This window comes from Erythranthe guttata, chromosome 2 (genome assembly GCF_056151865.1).
Source record: "Erythranthe guttata isolate IM_541 chromosome 2, IM_541, whole genome shotgun sequence".
Lineage (NCBI taxonomy): Eukaryota > Viridiplantae > Streptophyta > Magnoliopsida > Lamiales > Phrymaceae > Erythranthe > Erythranthe guttata.
The window spans coordinates 17,554,652-17,577,288 of record NC_142534.1 but is presented as its reverse complement, the minus strand read 5'-3'; the positions used below and the strand labels follow the sequence as shown (position 1 = coordinate 17,577,288).

General features: G+C 34.5%; 4 protein-coding genes across 4 annotated transcripts; all 4 read left to right on the top strand.

Moving 5' to 3' along the window:
* The first annotated feature begins 884 nt into the window (after positions 1 to 884).
* LOC105964000 (ferric reduction oxidase 2-like) lies at positions 885 to 4,393 on the top strand. Its single transcript, XM_012988497.2, has 7 exons — positions 885 to 1,441; positions 1,575 to 1,680; positions 1,788 to 1,985; positions 2,155 to 2,389; positions 2,514 to 3,088; positions 3,207 to 3,925; positions 4,030 to 4,393. Exons 1-7 carry the CDS (start codon positions 1,228 to 1,230, stop codon positions 4,167 to 4,169), a joined length of 2,187 nt encoding a protein of 728 aa, XP_012843951.2. The 5' UTR covers positions 885 to 1,227; the 3' UTR covers positions 4,170 to 4,393.
* Positions 4,394 to 7,058: 2,665 nt separating this feature from the next.
* LOC105963836 (ferric reduction oxidase 2) lies at positions 7,059 to 10,515 on the top strand. Its single transcript, XM_088814760.1, has 7 exons — positions 7,059 to 7,403; positions 7,597 to 7,699; positions 7,793 to 7,996; positions 8,235 to 8,797; positions 8,995 to 9,232; positions 9,361 to 10,079; positions 10,159 to 10,515. Exons 1-7 carry the CDS (start codon positions 7,202 to 7,204, stop codon positions 10,296 to 10,298), a joined length of 2,169 nt encoding a protein of 722 aa, XP_088670886.1. The 5' UTR covers positions 7,059 to 7,201; the 3' UTR covers positions 10,299 to 10,515.
* A 3,801-nt stretch (positions 10,516 to 14,316) lies between these two features.
* Positions 14,317 to 17,547, top strand: LOC105963838 (ferric reduction oxidase 2-like). Its single transcript, XM_088815086.1, has 7 exons — positions 14,317 to 14,620; positions 14,815 to 14,917; positions 15,009 to 15,215; positions 15,425 to 15,987; positions 16,221 to 16,458; positions 16,555 to 17,273; positions 17,364 to 17,547. Exons 1-7 carry the CDS (start codon positions 14,419 to 14,421, stop codon positions 17,501 to 17,503), a joined length of 2,172 nt encoding a protein of 723 aa, XP_088671212.1. The 5' UTR covers positions 14,317 to 14,418; the 3' UTR covers positions 17,504 to 17,547.
* A 627-nt stretch (positions 17,548 to 18,174) lies between these two features.
* Positions 18,175 to 22,585, top strand: LOC105963835 (ferric reduction oxidase 2). The gene is made up of 8 exons (XM_012988311.2): positions 18,175 to 18,441; positions 18,533 to 18,635; positions 18,711 to 18,890; positions 19,002 to 19,236; positions 20,462 to 20,789; positions 20,872 to 21,115; positions 21,466 to 22,178; positions 22,269 to 22,585. The coding sequence occupies exons 1-8, from the start codon at positions 18,246 to 18,248 to the stop codon at positions 22,406 to 22,408; spliced, it is 2,139 nt and encodes a 712-aa protein (XP_012843765.2). The 5' UTR covers positions 18,175 to 18,245; the 3' UTR covers positions 22,409 to 22,585.
* Positions 22,586 to 22,637: the final 52 nt, after the last annotated feature.

The following is a 22,637-nucleotide window of genomic DNA, read 5'->3' as shown; positions in this document are numbered from 1 at the left end:
TTTATGTTTTTTGTTTCTTTTTGTCGAGATGTTTGGTACGATTTTCGGAAATGCACTTGAGCTTCGATAGATTTAGATTGTTCTTGGCCTCGTGAAGTAGAAGCGAGCACGAGCGGTTCGATTCGGCTCAATTTTATGCTAAAATCGAACAATGGCTGATATGATTGGTTCGGCTTTTGTTCTCCCGATTATGTTTTTAGTATTTTTCCCGGTTCGTTTTCTTATCCGGACGTTGGTTTGAAGACTGATTTTTACTTGAGATTTCAACTGGTTTTGAGAAACGAAGATGAATTTTAAGTGAATAAAAGATCCACCAATTTGAAATTGACTGTTGGAGTGGCCAAAATAATCTCACTTATCATCTCCATTTGCTCTTCAATTTGAATAAAGGATAAAACTTGAATTATATAATAATATGGTTCATGACTAAAAATAATTAATGCAACCCTACAGTGTCAAATTTACCAATTGAAGGAGGGTTTTTCATAAGAAAATACATAATTGAGGGGTTGGTTGTAATTATCGTAACATGAGAGATATTTTCGTAATTTGAGCTTACTTCGGGGTGATGGTCACTTACCCTTAATTTAATTTATAATTAATTTTACATGATAATTAATCGGGCCTTACTGCACAAAATTCATGAACACAGAACGGCCCAAATTACTCTTGTTCGTTAAGAAAAAAGAAGGGCCCAAGCCCGGATTTAAGAATAAGAAATTGGCACACAATAAGCACGTGTATGATTCTTATTGGACGCAAAGAAACAGTTTTCTGAAAACATTCTCCTGGCAGCACACACGTGTGTGATTTCTCCTGACACGCGCGAACACGCTCAGGCACACGCATATATATATATACACACACACACATACAGATACAAGTTACAGAAACACTGGGTTGCATGAACCATGCAACACAATCATAGAGGAGCGAACAACATTCCATAAAATATATATATATATATATATATATATATATATATATATATATATATATATATATATATATATATATATATGATGTTTGACTTTGAGAAATATTGTCAACTTGCCCAATCATATGTGATTAATTAAAGTCCACAGTGTGTGTGTGTGTTTCATGCTGCTTCTACTAGATTTTTCCTATCAATAATAGTATTATATAAAGGCCATCATTCTCTCAACATTCCATATCATTAATTTTCTCTTCATTCTTCATATTCAAGAAAGTAAGAAAGAAAAAGAAATGGAGCCACAAAGAACACCACCACCACCTTCTCGCGGAGGCGGCGGCGGCGGCAATTACAACACGATTAGGGCGGCGATAATGGCGGTGGTGATGATTGTCTTCACCGGTTACCTCTTCTTGTGGGTCATGTTGCCCACTAATCCCTACCGCCTCAAGTGGCAGCCTAAGCTTCGTACACAAACCGCTTCCACTTATTTCGGAACCACCCACGGTATATATACATACATATGTGTGTGTGCGCGCGCGCGCTCGCGTGAAATTAAAATTAAATCGAAAATATGTTGGTACTATAATTAACCTTTACTAACAAAATCGTACGTGTTTCATACGTTGATGTTTTGCAGGCGCGACTTACTTGGTGTTCACGTTTCCGGTTCTATTGATCGCAGTCTTAGGGTGTGCGTATGTTCATCTAGGAAAGAAATCGAGCGACGACGACCACACCGAAGGGTATAACTATATATTTAATTTATTTATTATTATTATACATATTATATATGGAATTTTTTTATGTGAATAATTAACTAATTAAATTGTTTTCTTGATAAATTAAACAGGAAAAATGGAAATAATAATCATAGGTTGGCAATATGGAAAAGGCCTATGATTATAAAAGGATTGGGGATAGTGTCTCGGATTGAAATTGCATTTTTTATAATGTTTATTGCTCTTCTTATTTGGAGTTTTGCTACTTACTTACATAATAGCTTTGCAACCATTACACCAAAATCAGCTGCTAAAAAAGGAGAAAAAGTGTGAGTTTTACACACACACACAATATATATATATATATATATATATATATATATATATATATATATATATATATATATATATATATATATATATATATATATATAATCCACAATATATAGTAAAAAGATAATTCGTTTGTATTAATATATATATGGGCATGCATGGCAGATGGGAAGTGAAGCTAGACTCGGCGTCGCACCGGTTAGCGTTCATCGGAAACATAGCCTTTGCGTTTCTTTTCTTTCCGGTGACACGTGGCTCGTCGGTACTACCGCTATTCGGGCTGACGTCGGAGGGTAGTGTTAAATACCACATATGGTTGGGCCACATTATCATGACCCTTTTCACCGCCCATGGCATCGGTTACGTCGTCTATTGGGCGAGCGTGCATGAATTATCCGAGGTAATATAATCTTATCGTTTAATTTGACTTATATGATTCGGAGTAGAAATCGGATTAATCAGATCGAAATCAATAGATTCAGTTTCATTAATTTAGTTTTTGGTTGAAAATGAATAAATATCAGATGTTGGACTGGCCGAAAACCGGCGTATCCAACGTGGCCGGAGAGATATCCTTGGTGGCAGGATTAATCATGTGGGCCACCACATTCCCGCGGATAAGGAGAAAAATGTTCGAGGTGTTCTTCTACACGCACCACATGTACATTCCGTTCGTCGTCTTCTTCATATTCCACGTGGGAATCAACTACGCGTCCATGATGCTTCCCGGTTTCTTCCTCTTCGTTATCGACCGTTACCTAAGATTCTTGCAATCTAGGTCAAACGTTCGTCTCTTGTCCGCTAGGGTTCTTCCTTGTCAAGCGGTCGAGCTCAACTTTTCCAAGACCAAAGGTTTGAGTTACACTCCGACAAGCACGATTTTCTTGAATATCCCGATTATTTCAAAAATGCAGTGGCATCCATTCACAATTAGCTCAAGCAGCAATCTCCAGTCCGATAACTTAAGTGTCATTATCAAAGGAGAAGGAAAATGGTCGAATAAGCTCCATCAATTGCTCTCTTCTTCCCCTTCTTCGATCGACCGCATCGATGTTTCTATCGAAGGTCCTTACGGGCCCACTTCAACCGATTTTCTCAGGTATATATATGACATACAATATTTTTTGAAAAATAGGTGATGTCGCTCAAAAGATTTTTTTTTTTTTTTTTTTGGTAGTGCATCGTGAAAAATAAATTAAACCCTCGTTTTTTTTTAGGCACGAGCTTTTGGTGATGGTGAGTGGAGGAAGTGGCGTAACCCCGTTTATATCAATCATCCGCGAGCTCATTTATACAAGCGAGGTGTTGAAATGCAAAACACCCGAAATTATACTAGTTAGTTCGTTCAAGAACTCAAACGACTTAACCATGCTCGATTTAATCCTCCCTCTCTGCGGTGCTCCATCAGAGTTTCCAAATTTGGATTTAAAAATCGAGGCATACGTAACAAGAGAGAAAGGGGCGCCACACGAAGAAGAACAAGAAAAGACGAAAACTCGAACCGTGTGGCTCAAGCCCAACCCATCCGATGCACCAATATCTCCTATTTTAGGTCAAAACAACTATTTATGGCTCGGTGCTATAATATCGTCTTCCTTCATCATTTACCTTTTATTCATCGGTATTTTGACGAGATATTATATCTTCCCCATTGATCGTAACACGAATAAGAAATACTCATCTACCTCAAGAGCTTTGCTCCACATGCTATTCCTATGTATCGGAATATTTATCGCTGCAACTTCGGCTTTTTTGATGAACAAGAGCAAAAATGCAAAGGAAAAAAATATACAGATACAGAATATGGAGGGTCCCACACCTCAGGCTTCGCCGAATTCTTTATTTCATAACGCCGATAGAGAGTTGGAGAGCTTGCCTCAACAATCGATTTCGCAGTCGGTTAATTTGCATTACGGCGAAAGACCGGATCTTAAAAGTAAGTAATTTGGAGATGCATGGTCATGAAATATTATTGCATGCATGTACATTCTTTTAATTAATTTTTTTTTTCTAACGATAATATTTTGTTTTTGTACGTAGAATTTTTGTTTGAGCGAAAAGAATCGAGCGTCGGAGTACTCGTTTGTGGTCCGAAGAAGATGAGACACGAGGTGGCAAATATATGCTCGTCTGGTTTGGCTGCTAATCTGCATTTTGAATCCATCAGCTTCAGTTGGTGATTTTTCATTATTTATTTTATTTTACTAGAAGTGAGAATATTGTGATTGTTGAATTTTTTTTTATTTTTTTTTGTGGTTGTTTAATTTTTATGTTTCTTGTTTGTTTTTTTAATTGCATTTGGTTGATTGATTTTATTGAAATGTAACAATGTAAATAGGAAGATAAGTGCTTCCTTTGTATAAAAATGAAACATCAGTAAAATATAATCGTCACTCTTTTTTTATTTGTTGTCCAATATTGAACTCTTAATTTCTTGTAACATAAATAATACACAATATATATTTGAAAGTAAAAGATTTAATTTTGAACAATTATCGAAACCGGGCCGGGCTTTAATTTGTTGCCACAAATTGATGTCTTCTTCAGTTGATCAACTGATCGAAGAAATCCTATAAAAGAACAAATATTGAGTATTCTACAATAATTAACAAATATGTATTACTGAGTTAATTGCACAGAACCCACTGTGCAATTTCGAATGACCGGAAAGTCCTCATATTACAAAAATTAGCAAGAACGAACCATACACAACGTATAATGGAACTTGTTTGGGTTAAACTAGATATATTAGCAAAGCTTACAATCGGACTGAATGAATTATTTTTGACTCGATCGATCTGCTTCCATTTAATTTTCAAATAATCGTGGGATCGGGCTCGATCTTCAATGTGCATGGCAATGGGTGGAATCGTATGACTTCTCTGCTACGGGAACTACATAACAAGATGTACGTTGCATCGAGAAGAGGCTACGAAGGTTGATGCATGATATTGTGGGACTCATATATATATCGAGCAGCTAAGGTCGGTTACGTTTTTCCACAGCCGAACGAAGGAGTCACGAGCATATATATACAGAAGTCGCCTAATAAGGGTTTGATAAAAATTAATTTCGACGCGTTCGAGTGGCGGGGCAGGTGCTCTATCGTGATTATTCACTAGTAGAAAATTTGTTTTTTACTACGAAATTGTTTGCTACGGTAAAAAGCCGTAGTAAAAGGTATTTTTTTACTACGGAACAATTTCGAAGTCGTAGTAAATACTAGGATTTACCGTAGTAAAAAAATATTTGGTACGGCTATTTACTGTAGCAAAGTTTTTGTCACGCCCGTATATGCTACGGGGCAAATTCGTAGCAAATGCGTAGCAAAAGTCTTTTTACTACGAATTTGATACCTTTTGCTACGGTTAATTGTCGTAGTAAAAAACCATTTTTATATGGGTGATTTGACATTAATATATATATATATATATATGCATTTAAATTTCCTTATAATACATAAATTATTTGGCATACATACATGCACTTGTCCTACCTCATTGATCAATGTGTACACCGACCCGAATATGCCCGACCCATCTCTCTTTGTTGCCCTTTCTCTCCAATTTAATAAATAAATGAGTCATTTATTTATTTATTTTTATTTATTATTTATTATTTTTAATTTCAACCTTCAAATTTGAATTATATAATGATATGCATGGTTCATGACTAGTAATCATCAACTTACATGATTAATAATTGGATACAATATTAATTTTTAAGGCCTTAAATATATTTTTCAATTCACTTGACACACTACTTGATTAAATAATTAATATGGTAAATTACATCAACCTCCTTTCAGGTCAGGTTAAATATAAATAACTACCTACTATCACATATACACATGTGTGTTATTATATGTAGATCTACAATTATAAACTACATTATGTAATTCAGTAAGTGTAGGTTCTACAAAACTGTATAACTAGACCTCATCTAGTTAGAAAAATGACGCAAATCTCCCTTCATTTTTTTTAATTTCAATTTTACCTTTAAACCAAATATTACGTAAACTATATTATATAGTTTACGTAATATAGACCGTATGTATCTTAAAATATTACAAATACCCTCTTTTAAAGACTAATTATTAACTAAAAATTGTATTTAAAATGATTAAATGTTATTTTTTGAAAATATATAGAAGAATTAATAATTATCGGAAAATAATTTTACTCTTGTATGTAAATAATAAAATTATGAATTTTAACTAATATTTTCCAAAAAGAAATACCGACACACAATCTCTTCTTCTTCAAGGGGGGAAAAACACGTGGCTAATTAAGTTGAAAGGCTAAAACACCTGCAGACACACATTAAGCACGTGGACAATTATTCTTACACGCACAGAAACACAAGGCTCCCGCACTTTTCTCAATTGACTTGCATTCGTAACAGTGTACACGTGTACCGAATTGATTGTGGCACACGCGCGGATTAATTAATTAATTTATTTATTGAAATAAAAATCCCCCAGAAGAGACCTACGTACAGAATTAAGTTGGCTGCATGAACCATGCAACGCAATCTACGAGTGAGAGATGGAAAAACTGTTTGGTTTGTGGGTTTGACTTCGTCAAAAATAGTCAACTTGTCTGAAATTCTCACCCCTAATTAATCATTTGAGATTAAATTCTCAGCGGACATTTAATATAAATTGAATTCTATTAAATTTTTGATATGTGACACTCTTAAGTACTCTTAACTCTTAATAAATTACGCTGATTATTGGGTTAGAAAGGCTATGAAATATGCTGGAGTTTTCTTTTTTTTCTTTTTCTTTTTCCAATTATTAGAATTTTAATTATCTTTTTATTTAAATTATCCACGTGTCAATTATTCTATGACATTCGATTTTTCTATTAAAACAGGTCATTCGGTCTAAATTTGCACTCTAATCATTTATATGTGACTAGTAATAATTCAAATAAAATCTCACTTCATTTCATCTTTTGTGTGTGTTTTTCATGCTGCCATTTTTTCAGTCCAGTTGCAAATATATATATATATATATATATATATATATATATATATATATATATATATATATATATATATATATATATATATATATATACACACGTATAGAATTCCTAAGAATAATATTATATAAAGGCCATCGTTCTCTAAACATTCTGCATTGTACAACACAACATATATCGTTACAAGTTCATTCCTCGTGTATAAGAAGAAAAAAAAAATATAAATGGACCCACAAAGATCATCAGTAGTACCACCTTTCGGTGGCGGCAACAACACGATAAGGGCGGCGATAATGGTGGTGGTGATGATCGTCTTTTCCGGTTACCTCTTCTTGTGGGTTATGATACCAACTAATCCTTACCGCCTCAATTGGCTGCCGGAGATTCGAGAACAAACCACTTCTACTTACTTCGGAACCATCCAGGGTATATATATATATATAGTTCAACTTTATATGATATTAAATTAATTTATTCGATAGTCGATATCGGATGAAATTCGCTAAGTAATTATATAACATCGATCTATCGTTCATGCATGCACACGAAAATGAAAAATATATACATAAGATATATTTTGGTATAACAAAATCGTTTTTCGTACGTTGATGTTTTGCAGGTGCGACTTACTTGGTGTTCGCATTTCCGATTCTATTCATTGCGGTGTTAGGGTGTGTGTATGTTTATCTAGGAAAGAAATCGATTGACAATCATACCAAAGGGTACATAATATTTATTCTATTTATTATTACACATTTTATACAAGAAAAAAATTTAATACTTTTTTTTTTTTTTTTTTTTTTTTTAACAAACAGAGAGATCAATGGAAATAATAATAATCATAGGTTGGCAATGTGGAAAAGGCCTATGATTATAAAAGGATTAGGTGTAGTAACTCGGATTGAGGTTGCATTTTTTATAATGTTTATTGCTCTTCTTGTTTGGAGCTTTGCTACATATATGCGCATCAACTTTGCAACCATTACACCAAACACAGCTGCAAAAAAGGGACAACTTGTGTAAGAATTTTCATTCTCTTTTTCTCACTATATACAGTTAAATCTTTATAAATTAATACACCGTACCCGGGACAAGAGAAATTCTATTAATTTAGCGAATTCATAGAATTTATCGAGACGGGCCCCAAAAAAATTATTATTTAAGCGAAGTTATTAATTTATCGAGGTTCTACTGTTTAATTAATGTATATATATATATATATATATATGTATGTGTGCATATGGCGCATGCATGCAGGTGGGAAGTGAAGCTAGACAGAACCTCGGACTGGCTAGCAATAGTCGGAAACATAGCCTTTGTGTTTCTCTTCTTCCCGGTGACACGTGGCTCGTCGGTGCTGCCGCTATTTGGACTGACGTCGGAGGGTAGCGTGAAATATCACATATGGTTGGGCCATATCGTCATGACACTTTTCACCGCCCATAGCTTCGGTTACGTCGTCTATTGGGCTAGCGTCCGTAAATTGCATAAATTGCTAGAATGGAAGAAAACCGGCTTCTCGGCCATCGCCGGCGAGTTATCCCTCGTCGCAGGATTAGTACTGTGGGCCACCACGTTCCCGAGGATAAGGAGAAAAATGTTCGAGGTGTTCTTCTACACGCACCACATGTACATTCCGTTCGTCGTCTTCTTCATCCTCCACGTCGGAATCAATTACACAACCACGATGCTTCCCGGTTTCTTCCTCTTCCTTATCGACCGTTACCTCAGATTCTTGCAATCTAGGTCAAACGTTCGTCTCTTGTCCGCTAGGGTTCTTCCTTGTCAAGCTGTCGAACTCAACTTCTCGAAGACCACAGGTATATATATCTATCTCATATGTAAAAGGCAGTTGACCACCAAGTTGTCGAGCTCAACTTCTCAACGTCTACTGATCGGCGTTGACTTTTTATTTTTTACTATCGGTTGTCGCAAAAGGCGAGCAAAGTTGGACCACAGAATGTTTTGTACTTGTTGTAATAATTTATTGATGTTTGTTATATTTGTTTTTGCCTAGGTTTGCGTTACAGTCCGACGAGCATTATATTCTTGAATGTCCCGACAATTTCGAAGATGCAGTGGCATCCGTTCACCGTTAGCTCGAGCAGCAGTCTCGAGTCTGATAAGCTAAGTGTCATAATCAAAGGAGAAGGAAAATGGTCTAATAAGCTCTACCAAATGCTCTCTTCTTCGATCGATCGTCTCGATGTTTCAACCGAAGGGCCTTACGGGCCCGCTTCAACCGACTTCCTAAGGTAGTATTCGATATTAATTTTAATCGGATCAGCTTAAAGTTTTAGATTAATTGATCAATCTTGAAAAATATTATATATAGAACCCCATTTTAATTTCTCGGATTTTTTTCTTCTTTTGGGTCGATAAGGCACGAGCTTTTGGTGATGGTGAGCGGAGGAAGTGGCGTAACCCCGTTTATATCGATCATCCGCGAGCTAATCTACACAAGCGAGAATTTGAAATGCAAAACGCCCGAAATTCTACTAATCACCTCGTTCAAGAACTCAAACGACTTAACCTTGCTCGATTTAATCCTCCCTCTCTGCGGTGCTCCACCAGAGTTTCCAAATTTGGACTTAAAAATCGAGGCGTACGTAACAAGAGAGAGAGCGGCCCCACCTAAAGAACAAGAAAATACGAAAATTCGAACCGTGTGGCTCAAGCCCAACCCATCCGATGCACCAATATCTCCGATTTTAGGACCGAATAGCTATTTATGGCTCGGTGCTATAATCTCATCTTCCTTTATCATTTACCTTATTTTCATCGGTATTTTGACGAGATATACAATTTACCCCATTGATCGTAACACAAACAAGATATACGCAACTTCTTCAAGAGCTTTGATCCACATGCTATTCCTATGCATCGGCATATTTATCGCTGCAACTTCGGCTTTTTCAATGAACAAGAGTAAAAATGCAAGGGAGATCAAAACTACACAAATACAGCACATGGAGGGGGCCACCCCCCAAGCCTCGCCGAATTCGTCGTTTTATAACGCGGATAGAGAATTGGAGAGCTTGCCTCAACAGTCGATATCGCAGTTGATTAATTTGCATTATGGTGAAAGGCCGGATCTTAAGAGTGAGTAACTAATTAAGATCATGCATGTACTTTTTTTGAAAAAAAATATTTGTTTCTCATGATATTTTTGTTTTTGTAGGAGTTTTGTTCGAGCGAAAAGAATCGAGCGTTGGAGTACTCGTTTGTGGCCCGAAGAAAATGAGACATGAGGTGGCGAATATATGCTCGTCCGGTTTGGCTGCTAATCTGCATTACGAGTCCATTAGCTTCGGTTGGTGATTTTTTTTTCATCATTTTTTATTATAAAAATTGTGATTGCGATCGCGATCGAGTTCGGGGATTGCTTCTTCTTCTTCTTTTTTTTTTTTTTTTAATTGTTTAAATTTGCTCTTCCTTTTGGTTGATTGAGCTATATATGTAAATTTAAATTGTAAATAGAAAGATAAATGCTTCTCTTTCTTGTGAAAATGATATATCAACCTTTTTCTTGTTGAAATCGGGACGAAATTCTTTAAATACAAATTCCGATCGATTTCCACTCCGAATCGAAACAGGAGATTTGGCTATTTGAAACAGGGCTTAATTTGCTGCCAAAAATACATTTATTCTTCAGTTGAAGTCAAGAATTCCTTTAAAAATTAAAAATTAAAAAAAAAAATATGAGAATTTAATCATAAAAGAAAGAGTATTAATACTGATGGTTTGCAGAGTTTAACTTGCAAACAAATATATAATTATTTGCTATGATATATATAGATAGTCATCATATTCACTTATACTCTGTTCCTTCTTTCTTACATAAATATGATTTTTTAGAATTAATTAAATACACATCAACCATGTAATATATAGAAATATTCCTTTGAACGCATTATTTATTTTTACTAGAAGAGAAAATGTTGTGATTGTTGATTTTTTTTTTTTTATATATGTTTCTTTTTTCTTTTTTTCATTGCATTTGGTTGATTGATTTTATTGAAATGTAACAATGTAAATAGGAAGATAAGTGCTTCTTTTGTGTAAAAACGAAACATGAATAAAATTGTCACTCTTTTTTTTTTTTTTATTTGTTGTCCAATGAATTAACTCTTTCTTGTAACATAAATACACACTATTGAAAAGTAAAGATTTAATTAATTTTGAATAATTATTGAAACCGGGCCGGGCTTTAATTTGTTGCCACAAATTGATGTCTTCTTCAGTTGATCAACTGAAGAAATCCTATAATAACAAATATTGAGTCTTCTACAATTATTAACAAATATATATTACTGAGTTAATTGCGCAGAACCCCTGTGTAATTTTGAATGACCGAAAAGTCCTCGTATGACGAAAATTAGCAAGAACCATACACAATGTATAATGGAATTTGTTTGGGTTAATTAAGTTTAAGATTGGCCTTGAAACGTACATTAGTTAAAACTTGATATATTAGCAAAACTTACGATCGGACTGAATGAATTATTTTTGACTTGATCGGCTTTCCATTTAATTTTCAAATCGTCGGATCGTGCTCTTCAATGTGGCAATGGATGGAATCGTACGAGTCTGCTACAATCGGAGAACAATTTTTTGTTGGCAATTGTAGTTACTCGGAAGCTATCGTAACTACGTAACAAGGTGTACTGAGTCACGACAGGGCCGGCCCTGGGGTGGGGCGAGCAGGGCCCACGCCCAGGGCCCAATTGGCTAGAGGGGCCCAATTTTTCATTTTTTATATATTATATATTTTTTTATATATAAAAATTTATTGTTTTATTATTAAAAAAATCATAATCTTTTATTTAAAAAAAGATCTTCTATTATTATTTTTAAATTTAGTATTAAAGTAGACATAAAATTTTAATATTTTATTTAGTCTAACAAAAATTTATTACATATTTCTCTAACATTTGTTTAAAAAAAAAATCGGGGCGTTTCTCTTAAATTCCCGTATTATTAGTTATACAAATTTTATTCTCGCCCAGGGCCCCCGAATACGCCGGACCGGCCCTGAGTCACGAGCACATACGAAAGTCGCGTAAAAAGGGTTTGATAAAAATTAATTTCGACGCGACGCGACGCGTTCGAGTGGCGGGTGCTCGTGATTTGACATTAATATATATATATATATATATATATATATATATATATATATATATATATATATATATATATATATATATATCCTTTAAATTTCCTTATGATACATAAATTATTTGGCATACATACATGCACTTGTCCCTCCCTTATTGTAAATGTGTAACCCGACCCGAATATGCCCTTTTGATCCGACCCATCTCTCTTTGTTGCCCTTTCTCTCCAATTTAATATATAAATGAGTCACTTTTTTTTTTTTTAATTTCTACCTTCAAATTTGAATTATATAATGATATGCATGGTTCATGACTAGTAATCATTAATTTACATGATTAATAATTGGACATAATATTAATCTTTAAGGCCTAAAATATATTTTTCAATTCACTTGACACACTACTTAATTAAATAATTAATATGGTAAATTACATCAACCTCCTTTGAATTTAGGTTAAATATAAATAACTACATACTAAGCACACATACACATGGGTGTGTATTATTATGTGTAGATCTAAGGTTATAAATAAAATGATGTAATTCAGCAAGTGTAGGTTCTGAAAAATCGTATAACTGGACCCCACTTAGTTAGAAAAATTACGCAATCTCCTTTCATTTTTTTTAATTTCAGTTTTACCCGTAAACCAAATATTACGTAAATTACATTATTTATCTCCTGTGGTTTGGTCTAATTATATATATAGACCGTACGTATCTTAAAATATTACAAAGACCCTCTTTTAAAGACTAATTATTAACTAAAAATTGTATTTAATATCATTAAATGTTATTTTTTGAAAAGATATAGGAGAATTAATAATATCGGAAAAATAATTTTACTCTTGTATGTAAATAATAATATTATTAATTTTAACTAATATTTTCCAAAAAGAAATACCGACACACAGTCTCTTCTTCTCTAACGGAAGAAAAAAAAGAAATACCGACACACAGTCTCTTCTTCTCTAACGGAAGAACACGTGGCTAATTAATTAAGTTGAAAGGCTAAAACACCTGCAGACACACATTAAGCACGTGGACAATTATTCTTGCACGCACAGAAACACAAGGCTCCCGCACGGTTTTATCTATCCTACACCCGGTGGAGGTTACACCGGGTGATTTTTTACCGTTGATCTACACATACCAATGTGGGTGTGTGTGTGTTTGTGTGTATATGAATGGTAAAGATCTACCCGGTGTATTTCACCCGGTGTAGGATCTCAAAAGCCCGCACGCACTTTTCTCAATTGATTTGCACGTAACAGTGTACACGTGTACTCAATTGATTGTGGCACACGCGCGGATTAATTAATTTATATATTTATTGAAATAGAAATCCCCCAGAAGAGACCTACGTACAGAATTAATTAAGTTGGCTGCATGAACCATGCAACGCAATCTACCAGCGAGTGATGAAAAAACTGTTTGGTTTGTGGGTTTGACTCCGTCAAAATTAGTCAACTTGTCTGAAATTCTCACCCTTAATTAATCATTAATTTGAGATTAAATTATGTGCCGATTGTTTAATATAAATTGGATTTCACTAATTTTTTAATATGTGACACTCTTAAGTCTTAACTTTTAATAAATCACGGATTAATTATAATTAGAGGTTAGAGAAGTTACCGGTTATGATGGAGTTTTTTTTTTCTTTTTCTTTTTCAATTATTAGAATTTTAATTATATTTTTATTTAAAATATCCACGCGTTAATCATTCTATGGCATCCAATTTTTTTATTAAAACAGATCATCCAGTCTAAATTTACACCCTAATGAACTAATAATAATTCAAATAAAATCTCACTTCATTTCATCTTTTGTGTGTGTTTTTCGTGCTGGCATTTTTTCAGTCCAGTTGCAAATATATATATATGATAAGGAACGTCAAATTTCAGCAATCCGACGTCGTTTACACTTCCAAAAGTTTGTTTTTATTATTTTAGGAAAGTTTTAGAAAATTAATATCAAATCATAGAAAAATTGGATTAGGATTCCGTAAATTGGATTGTTCCCAAAATTACGAGATCTACTAGAATCAGACGCTAACTCGTTTGTTTGCCGTTTTTGGTAATTTTTAGTATTTTCTTAGTTTAATTAGGATTTTCAGTTTTTTAGTATAAATAGCTGCCTTAGGACTTTATTTTGAAAAGAATTTCGAATTTTAATAAAATTTTTAGAGTTTTCTCTATACGTATTGAATTCCTACGAATAATATTATATAAAGGCCATCGTTCTCTAAACATTCTGCATTGTACAACACAACATCGTTACAAGTTCATTCCTCGTGTATAAGAAGAAAAAAAAAAATATATATATATGGACCCACAAAGATCATCAGTAGTACCACCTTTTGGTGGCGGCAACAACACGATAAGGGCGGCGATAATGGTGGTGGTGATGATCGTCTTTTCCGGTTACCTCTTCTTGTGGGTTATGATACCAACTAACCCTTACCGCCTCAATTGGCTGCCGGAGATTCGAAAACAAACCAGTTCTACTTACTTCGGAACCATCCAGGGTATATATATATATATAGTTCAACTTTATATGATATTAAATTAATTTATTCGATAGTCGATATCGGATGAAATTCGCTAAGTAGTTATATAAACATCGATCTAGCGTTCATGCATGCGCACAAAAATGAAAAATATATACATAAGATATATTTTGGTGTAACAAAATCGTGTTTCGTACGTTGATGTTTTGCAGGTGCGACTTACTTGATGTTCGCGTTTCCGGTTCTACTCATTGCGGTGTTAGGGTGTGTGTATGTTCATCTAGGAAAGAAATCGATTGACAATCATACCAAAGGGTACTATTTTTTTATTTTTTTATTTTTTTTTTTTTTTTTTTTTTTTTTTTATTTTTTTTTATTTTTTTATTTTTTTTTTTGTGAGAAACAGAGAGATCAATGGAAATAATAATAATAATCATAGGTTGGCAATATGGAAAAGGCCTATGATTATAAAAGGATTGGGGATAGTGTCTCGGATTGAAATTGCATTATTTATAATGTTTATTGCTCTTCTTATTTGGAGTTTTGGTACATACATGCGCATCAACTTTGCAACCATTACACCAAACACAGCTGCAAATAAGGGACAACTTGTGTAAGAATTTCATTCTCTTTTCTCATTATATACAGATAAACCTTTATAAATTAATACAGCCGGGACAAGAGAAATTCTATTAATTTAGCGAATTCATAGAATTTATCGAGACGGGCCCGGAAGAAATTATTATTTAAGCGAGAAATTATTAATTTATCGAGGTTCTGCTATCTAATTAATGTATGTGTGTATATGGCGCATGCGTGCAGGTGGGAAGTGAAGCTAGACAGAACCTCGGACTGGCTAGCAATAGTCGGAAACATAGCCTTTGTGTTTCTCTTCTTCCCGGTGACACGTGGCTCGTCGGTGCTGCCGCTATTTGGGCTGACGTCGGAGGGTAGCGTTAAATACCACATATGGTTGGGCCATATCGTCATGACACTTTTCACCGCGCATAGCTTCGGTTACGTAATCTATTGGGCTAGTGTCCGTAAATTGCATAAATTGCTCGAATGGAAGAAAACCGGCTTTTCGGCCATCGCCGGCGAGTTATCCCTAGTGGCGGGGTTAATACTGTGGGCCACCACATTCCCGAGGATAAGGAGAAAAATGTTCGAGGTGTTCTTCTACACGCACCACATGTACATTCCGTTCGTCGTCTTCTTCATATTCCACGTGGGAATCAACTACGCGTCCATGATGATTCCCGGTTTCTTCCTCTTTGTTATCGACCGTTACCTCAGATTCTTGCAATCTAGGTCAAACGCTCGTCTCTTGTCCGCTAGGGTTCTTCCTTGTCAAGCTGTCGAGCTCAACTTCTCGAAGACCACAGGTATATATATATCATATGTAAAAGGCAGTTGACCACCAAGCTGTCGAGCTCAACTACTTCTCAACGTCTACTGATCGGCGTTGACTTTTTTTTTTTCTTGACTATCGGTTGTTACATTGCAAAAGGCGAGAAAAGTTGGACCAGACAAAGCTATCTTAGTGTTTAGTTTATATGTAATGTTTTGTACTTATTGTAATGATTTCTTGATGTTTGTTATATTTTCTTTTGCCTAGGTTTGAGTTACGGTCCGACGAGCATTATATTCTTGAATGTCCCGACAATTTCGAAGATGCAGTGGCATCCATTCACCGTTAGCTCGAGCAGCAGTCTCGAGTCTGATACGCTAAGTGTCATAATCAAAGGAGAAGGAAAATGGTCTAATAAGCTCTACCAATTGCTCTCTTCTTCGATCGATCGTCTCAATGTTTCAATCGAAGGGCCTTACGGGCCCGCTTCAACCGACTTCCTAAGGTAGTATTCGATATTTTTAGATGAAATGATCAATCTTGAAAAATATATTATATAGAACCCCATTTTAATTTCTCGTTTTTTTTTTGGGTCGATAAGGCACGAGCTTTTGGTGATGGTGAGTGGAGGAAGCGGCGTAACCCCGTTTATATCGATCATCCGCGAGCTAATCTACACAAGCAAGAATATGAAATGCAAAACGCCCGAAATTCTACTAATCACCTCATTCAAGAACTCAAACGACTTAACCATGCTCGATTTAATCCTCCCTCTCTGCGGTGCTCCATCAGAGTTTCCAAATTTGGACTTAAAAATCGAGGCGTACGTAACAAGAGAGAAAGCGGCCCCACCTAAAGAACAAGAAAATACGAAAATCCGAACCGTGTGGCTCAAGCCCAACCCATCCGATGCACCAATATCTCCGATTTTAGGCCCAAATAGCTATTTATGGCTCGGTGCTATAATCTCATCTTCCTTTATCATTTACCTTATTTTCATCGGTATTTTGACGAGATATACTATATACCCCGTTGATCGTAACACGAACAAGATATACTCGACTTCTTCAAGAGCCTTGCTCCACATGCTATTCCTATGCATCGGCATATTTATCGCTGCAACTTCGGCTTTTTTGACGAACAAGAGTAGAAATGCAAGGGAGATAACTTCACAGATACAACACATGGAGGGGGCCACTCCCCAAGCCTCGCCGAATTCGTCGTTTTATTATAACGCGGATAGAGAATTGGAGAGCTTGCCTCAACAGTCGATATCGCAGTTGATTAATTTGCATTATGGTGAAAGGCCGGATCTTAAGAGTAAGTTACTAAAGATCATGGAATATAATTTGCATGCATGCACTTTTTTTGAAAAAATATTTGTTTCTCATGAATTTTTTTTTTTTGTAGAAATTTTGTTCGAGCGAAAAGAATTGAGCGTTGGGGTACTCGTTTGTGGCCCGAAGAAAATGAGACATGAGGTGGCGAATATATGCTCGTCTGGTTTGGCTGCTAATCTGCATTTCGAGTCCATTAGCTTCGGTTGGTGATTTTTTACTATAAAGATTGCTTCTTCTTCTTTTTTTTTCTTTTTTTTTTACTTGTTTAAATTTGCTCTTCCTTTTGGTTGATTGAGCTATATATGTAAATTTAAATTGTATATTAGAAGATAAATGCTTCTCTTTCTTGTGAAAATGATATACCAAACCTTTTTCTTGTTGAAATCGGGACAAAATTCTTTAAATACGAAATTCTTTAAAAATTAAAAATTAAAAATTAAAAAAAAAAAGCGAATTTAATCATGAAAGAAAAGAGTATTAAAAGTGATGGTTTGCAGAGTTTAACTTGCAAACAAATATATAATTATTTGCTATGATATATATAGATAGTCATCATATTCAGTTATACTTATACTCTGTTCCTTCTTTCTTACATAAATGTGATTTTTTAGAAGTAATTAAGTACACATCAACCATGTAATATATAGAAATATTCCTTTGAACGCATTTCGATTTACTCGGCGAACGATACTCAATTTTAGTCGGTACTTATATATTTATCGATAAGTCGTGTTCTAAATTAAACCAAAACTCCCCTTAATATAGAAAATTAATGACTTACCACACACCTTAAATTGATTGTATGAGATCACTAGTCTATTAAATTGTTGCAATATCCTTTTCATACATACATACATATATATATATATATATATACACACACACACACACAACCCTTTTGCATATATGTATATATATTAGTTTCTTGGTTGAAAACAAGTACCATTATTCAATGAAGAACAAAACTGCAATGGGTTCATCCTCTACAGTAGCAATCCCTGCAGTGAGAGGTGCAATTCTGCTGTTGGCAGTTGTGATCTTCCTTGGTAATATTATGATGTGGATTATTATGCCAACCGATACATATTACAAAGACTGGTTGCTTCATATTCTCGCTGCCACAAATTCGACTTTCTTCGGAATACAAGGTTCTAGTAATTTTTTTATTTTTTTTCTAAATTGTTTTAATTATAATCCTTAATTAAAAAATATTACCATGATCTTATTATATATATATAGGTCCAATAATGCTGGATTTCACATTCCCAATTCTGTTCATTGCTATTCTTGGATGTCTGTATTTGCATTTGGGAAATAAATTACAACCAAATTTCACACCAAGGTATATAACATCCATAATTATTTAATTTTATTTTTTATATACTAATGATATTTTTATTTATTAATTTGGATAAAGGGACAAGAAATTGAGGTTTGCGACGAAACCGATGATAGTTAAAGGGCTCGGAATCGTTACTCTAACAGAGCTAGCTCTGTTCACTTTGTTCATCGCTCTTTGCGTTTGGTACTTTGCGGATTATATCCGCCATTGGTTCAAACAAGCCCTTCAACGCTCAATCGACAAAGACGAAAAACTGTAAGAAATTATTACCGTACCATGCAAAAAAAAAAAAAAAAAAAAAAAAACATATTTCGATAATTTTGTCATGTAATATATTTTTTTTTTATTTTTTGTAAAAAAAATTAGGTGGCAAACGAAGCTGGATAGAGTAGGAATAGTGACGGGTGTAACGGGAAATTTGTGCTTAACATTCGTGTTTTATCCGGTGACACGAAGTTCTTCGATTTTGCGTATGTTAGGGTTAACATACGAATCGAGTATTAAATACCATGTTTGGATTGGGAATTTAGCAATGTTACTCTTCACTGCTCATGGTTTTCTTTACATTCTTTACTGGATTCTCACTGATCAATTATCCCAGGTAATTCTTCTTTTTTTTTTCAATATATTATTATCATAATTATATACATGATTTTTATTTTTATTTTATTTTTTTTATATGTTTTTGTGCTATTACTATATTTTGTATAATATGTACAAATTTTTCAAAATAATGAATTTGTGTTTTGATGTTGCGTAATTTTGTTTGGTGTTAACGGGTCTACTAGGTTCGACCCGTTAAGTTCGGGTTTGCGACGAAACGGGTTCGAATTTTGGCTAATAAAAATCGGGGTGGGTCTTGAATTTAATTATTATCACTAATAATATTTAGTCAATTGTGGGGTGGGTGTAGTGGAGGTGGGGGTGGGTGTTAATGATGAAATTAGGAAAAACTTGATTATTAAGCAATATCACTTGAGGTGACACTTATAACTAGTTAGGTTAAGTGGTCATTATTTACTAAATTAACCCTTTAACTTTTTTTGGTAATTATGGATACTTTAATTTAACTTTTATTCCAAATTACATGTTACCACCTAACAATTCTTAACTTTAATTGCAATACAAGTTGCATCATTCTTTCTTGTTATATTACCCTTGTGAAATTTACTTTTAACCATACCTTACTGTATAATTTAGGAAAAATTACAACCACCTACCTCCATAAAGTATAAATACAAAAAAAAAAACCTTCTTTTTGAAAAATTACATCAAGACTCGTACAGTTTGTATATTTCTTACATCTACCCCTTACATAAGAGTGTTAATGTAAAAAAATCTACAAATTATAGGGGTGGTTGTAATTATTAAAAAATGATAGGGTTTTTATTTTGTAAATAGACCTTACATTAGGGATGATTGTAATTTACCCTAAAATTTATGACAAGACATATGCACACTACTATTAATAAAAATGAAAACAAATAAAATCATGATAAAACTCCACTACTCTAGTGTGTGTGTAAATTTAAAAAAAAAAATGATATTAGTCATTTTTTATTATCATGGCTTCCACGAAATTGGGACAAGAAATTGTGCCCTTGAAACATTTTAATATATTCTTTTTTAAATATTCTAATTACACTACTATGAAGCATGATGATGTTTGTTGAACAATATTGACGTCACAGTGACGTCATTATTTCGATTATCTTTACACTTACTACATAACCCCTTTTATAATAATTAAAAAAAGTGTTATTGATGATGTCATAGTGACGTCATTATTTCATAATTATATTCTGTTTTTTTTTGAATTAATGTAGATGCTACAATGGGGAGACCACTATGTATCAAACATAGCAGGAGAAATAAGTTTGGTATGTGGATTGTGCTTATGGATTACAAGTTACACTAAATTAAGAAGAAAAATGTTTGAGTTATTTCTCTACACACACTATCTCTACATTCCTTTCATCATCTTCTTCGTATTGCACATCGGCATCGGCTTCGCCACGATTATGCTCCCCGGTTTTTTTCTCTTTCTCATCGATCGGTACTTGAGGTTCCTACAATCGAGGGACAATGTTCGCTTGGTTTCCGCCCGTGTCCTACCGTGTCGTACCGTTGAGCTCAACTTCTCCAAAACTCCAGGTATTTATAATTATTATTGCATGATTAATAATACGTACGATTTCGATGTTTGAAATCTTGTAAATTTATTTATTTTTGATAGGTTTGAGTTACAATCCGACGAGTACGATTTTCGTAAATGTGCCCACCATTTCAAAGATGCAGTGGCACCCTTTCACCGTCACGTCGAGTAGTAACTTGGAACCGCAAGTGCTAAGTGTCGTCATCAAATGTGATGGCAATTGGACTAAGAAGCTATACGACGTAGTTTCATCCCCTTCCCCTGCCGATCGTCTCCAAGTCTCCGTCGAAGGACCGTACGGGCCGTCAACAACTCATTTTCTCAGGTTAAGAAAATAAACCGCAACGCACAACAATAACGATATACGTCTGTATGTGTGTGTGTGTGTGTGATATATCGAATTGTTAAAAAAAACTCGTTGTGTTATAAATAATATTAGCAAAAAAACCCACATGAAGCATTTTTTTAGCACAAATCCCCCTAAATGATACCTTTTTAGGGGCGATTTGCTAATAAAATTGAATCATATGGATGATCTTGCTAATATTTTTCAACAATTAGAGTAAACACAACGATGCTGAAAGCAGTTAGCCCCTATACTAAATTACGAGTAAAATTTAAATTTCGCCACTTTTCGTGTCTCGATTAACGTGTTTTTAATCCGATTTTTTGCAGGAATGACATGTTGGTGTTGATTAGTGGAGGGAGTGGGATAACACCATTCATTTCCATAATAAGAGAGCTTATCTTCATCAAATCCACCCTCAAATGCAAGACTCCCAAAATCTTGATCATACCAATTTTCAAGAACTCATCAAATCTCTCCATATTAGACCTAATCCTCCCAAACTCCACCACCCCTTCAATTAACTTTCACAACCTAGACCTACAAATTGAGGCCTATATCACTCGAGAAAAAGGGCACCCGGAAGACAACCCGCAAACCCCACGAACCGTATGGTTCAAGCCCGATTCATCCGACAAGCCCGTTTCACCCACGCTAGGCCCGAATAGTTGGTTATGGCTTGCTGCGATAATCTCATCGTCTTTCGTCATTTTCCTAATTTTGCTCGGGATTTTCAATCAGTATGTGGTTTACCCTATTGATCGAAACACGAATAAGTTGTACTCGTTCACCAAGAAAGGATCGATGAACATGCTACTCGTGTGCTTCTCGATAGTGGTGACGGCTAGTGGGGCGTTCATATGGAACAAGAAACAGAATGCAAAGGAGGCGAAAAGAATTCAAGACACAGAGGAATCGGCGACGAGTAGGTCGTCGTCAGATTCGTCGTACGGTCAAGAAGATATCGAAATGGAGAGCGTTTCATTACAGTCGACCGGCAAATCCATCAATGTGCATTATGCTCAAAGGCCTGACCTCAAGAGTAAGTACAAAATTCACCATAAATATATATATAGATATATATATTATTTTTATTTATGAAGAAAGTGATGTGGAAATTCAAATAATGTAGGGATATTGTTGGAAGTGAAAGAGTCAAATGTTGGAGTGCTTGCTAGTGGGCCCAAGAAGATGAGGGAAGATGTTGCAGAGATATGCTCATCTGTACACGCAGAAAATCTCCATTTTGAATCCATCAGCTTCACTTGGTGAATGTTGTTTAAATTATGCATGGTCTGAAGCTATTATTATTATTATTATAAATATTATTATTATAATAATGATATGTAATGTATTTGAACCTGTTGTGTATTTGAAATTAATGGATATTTGTGTAAAATAGATTAAGATGATGCTATAAAGTAATGTTAGTTTTGTTTCTACTTTCAAGAGATATGTAGTAAAATTACTGATTGAAGTTTTTTTTCTTTTCTCTTGTATT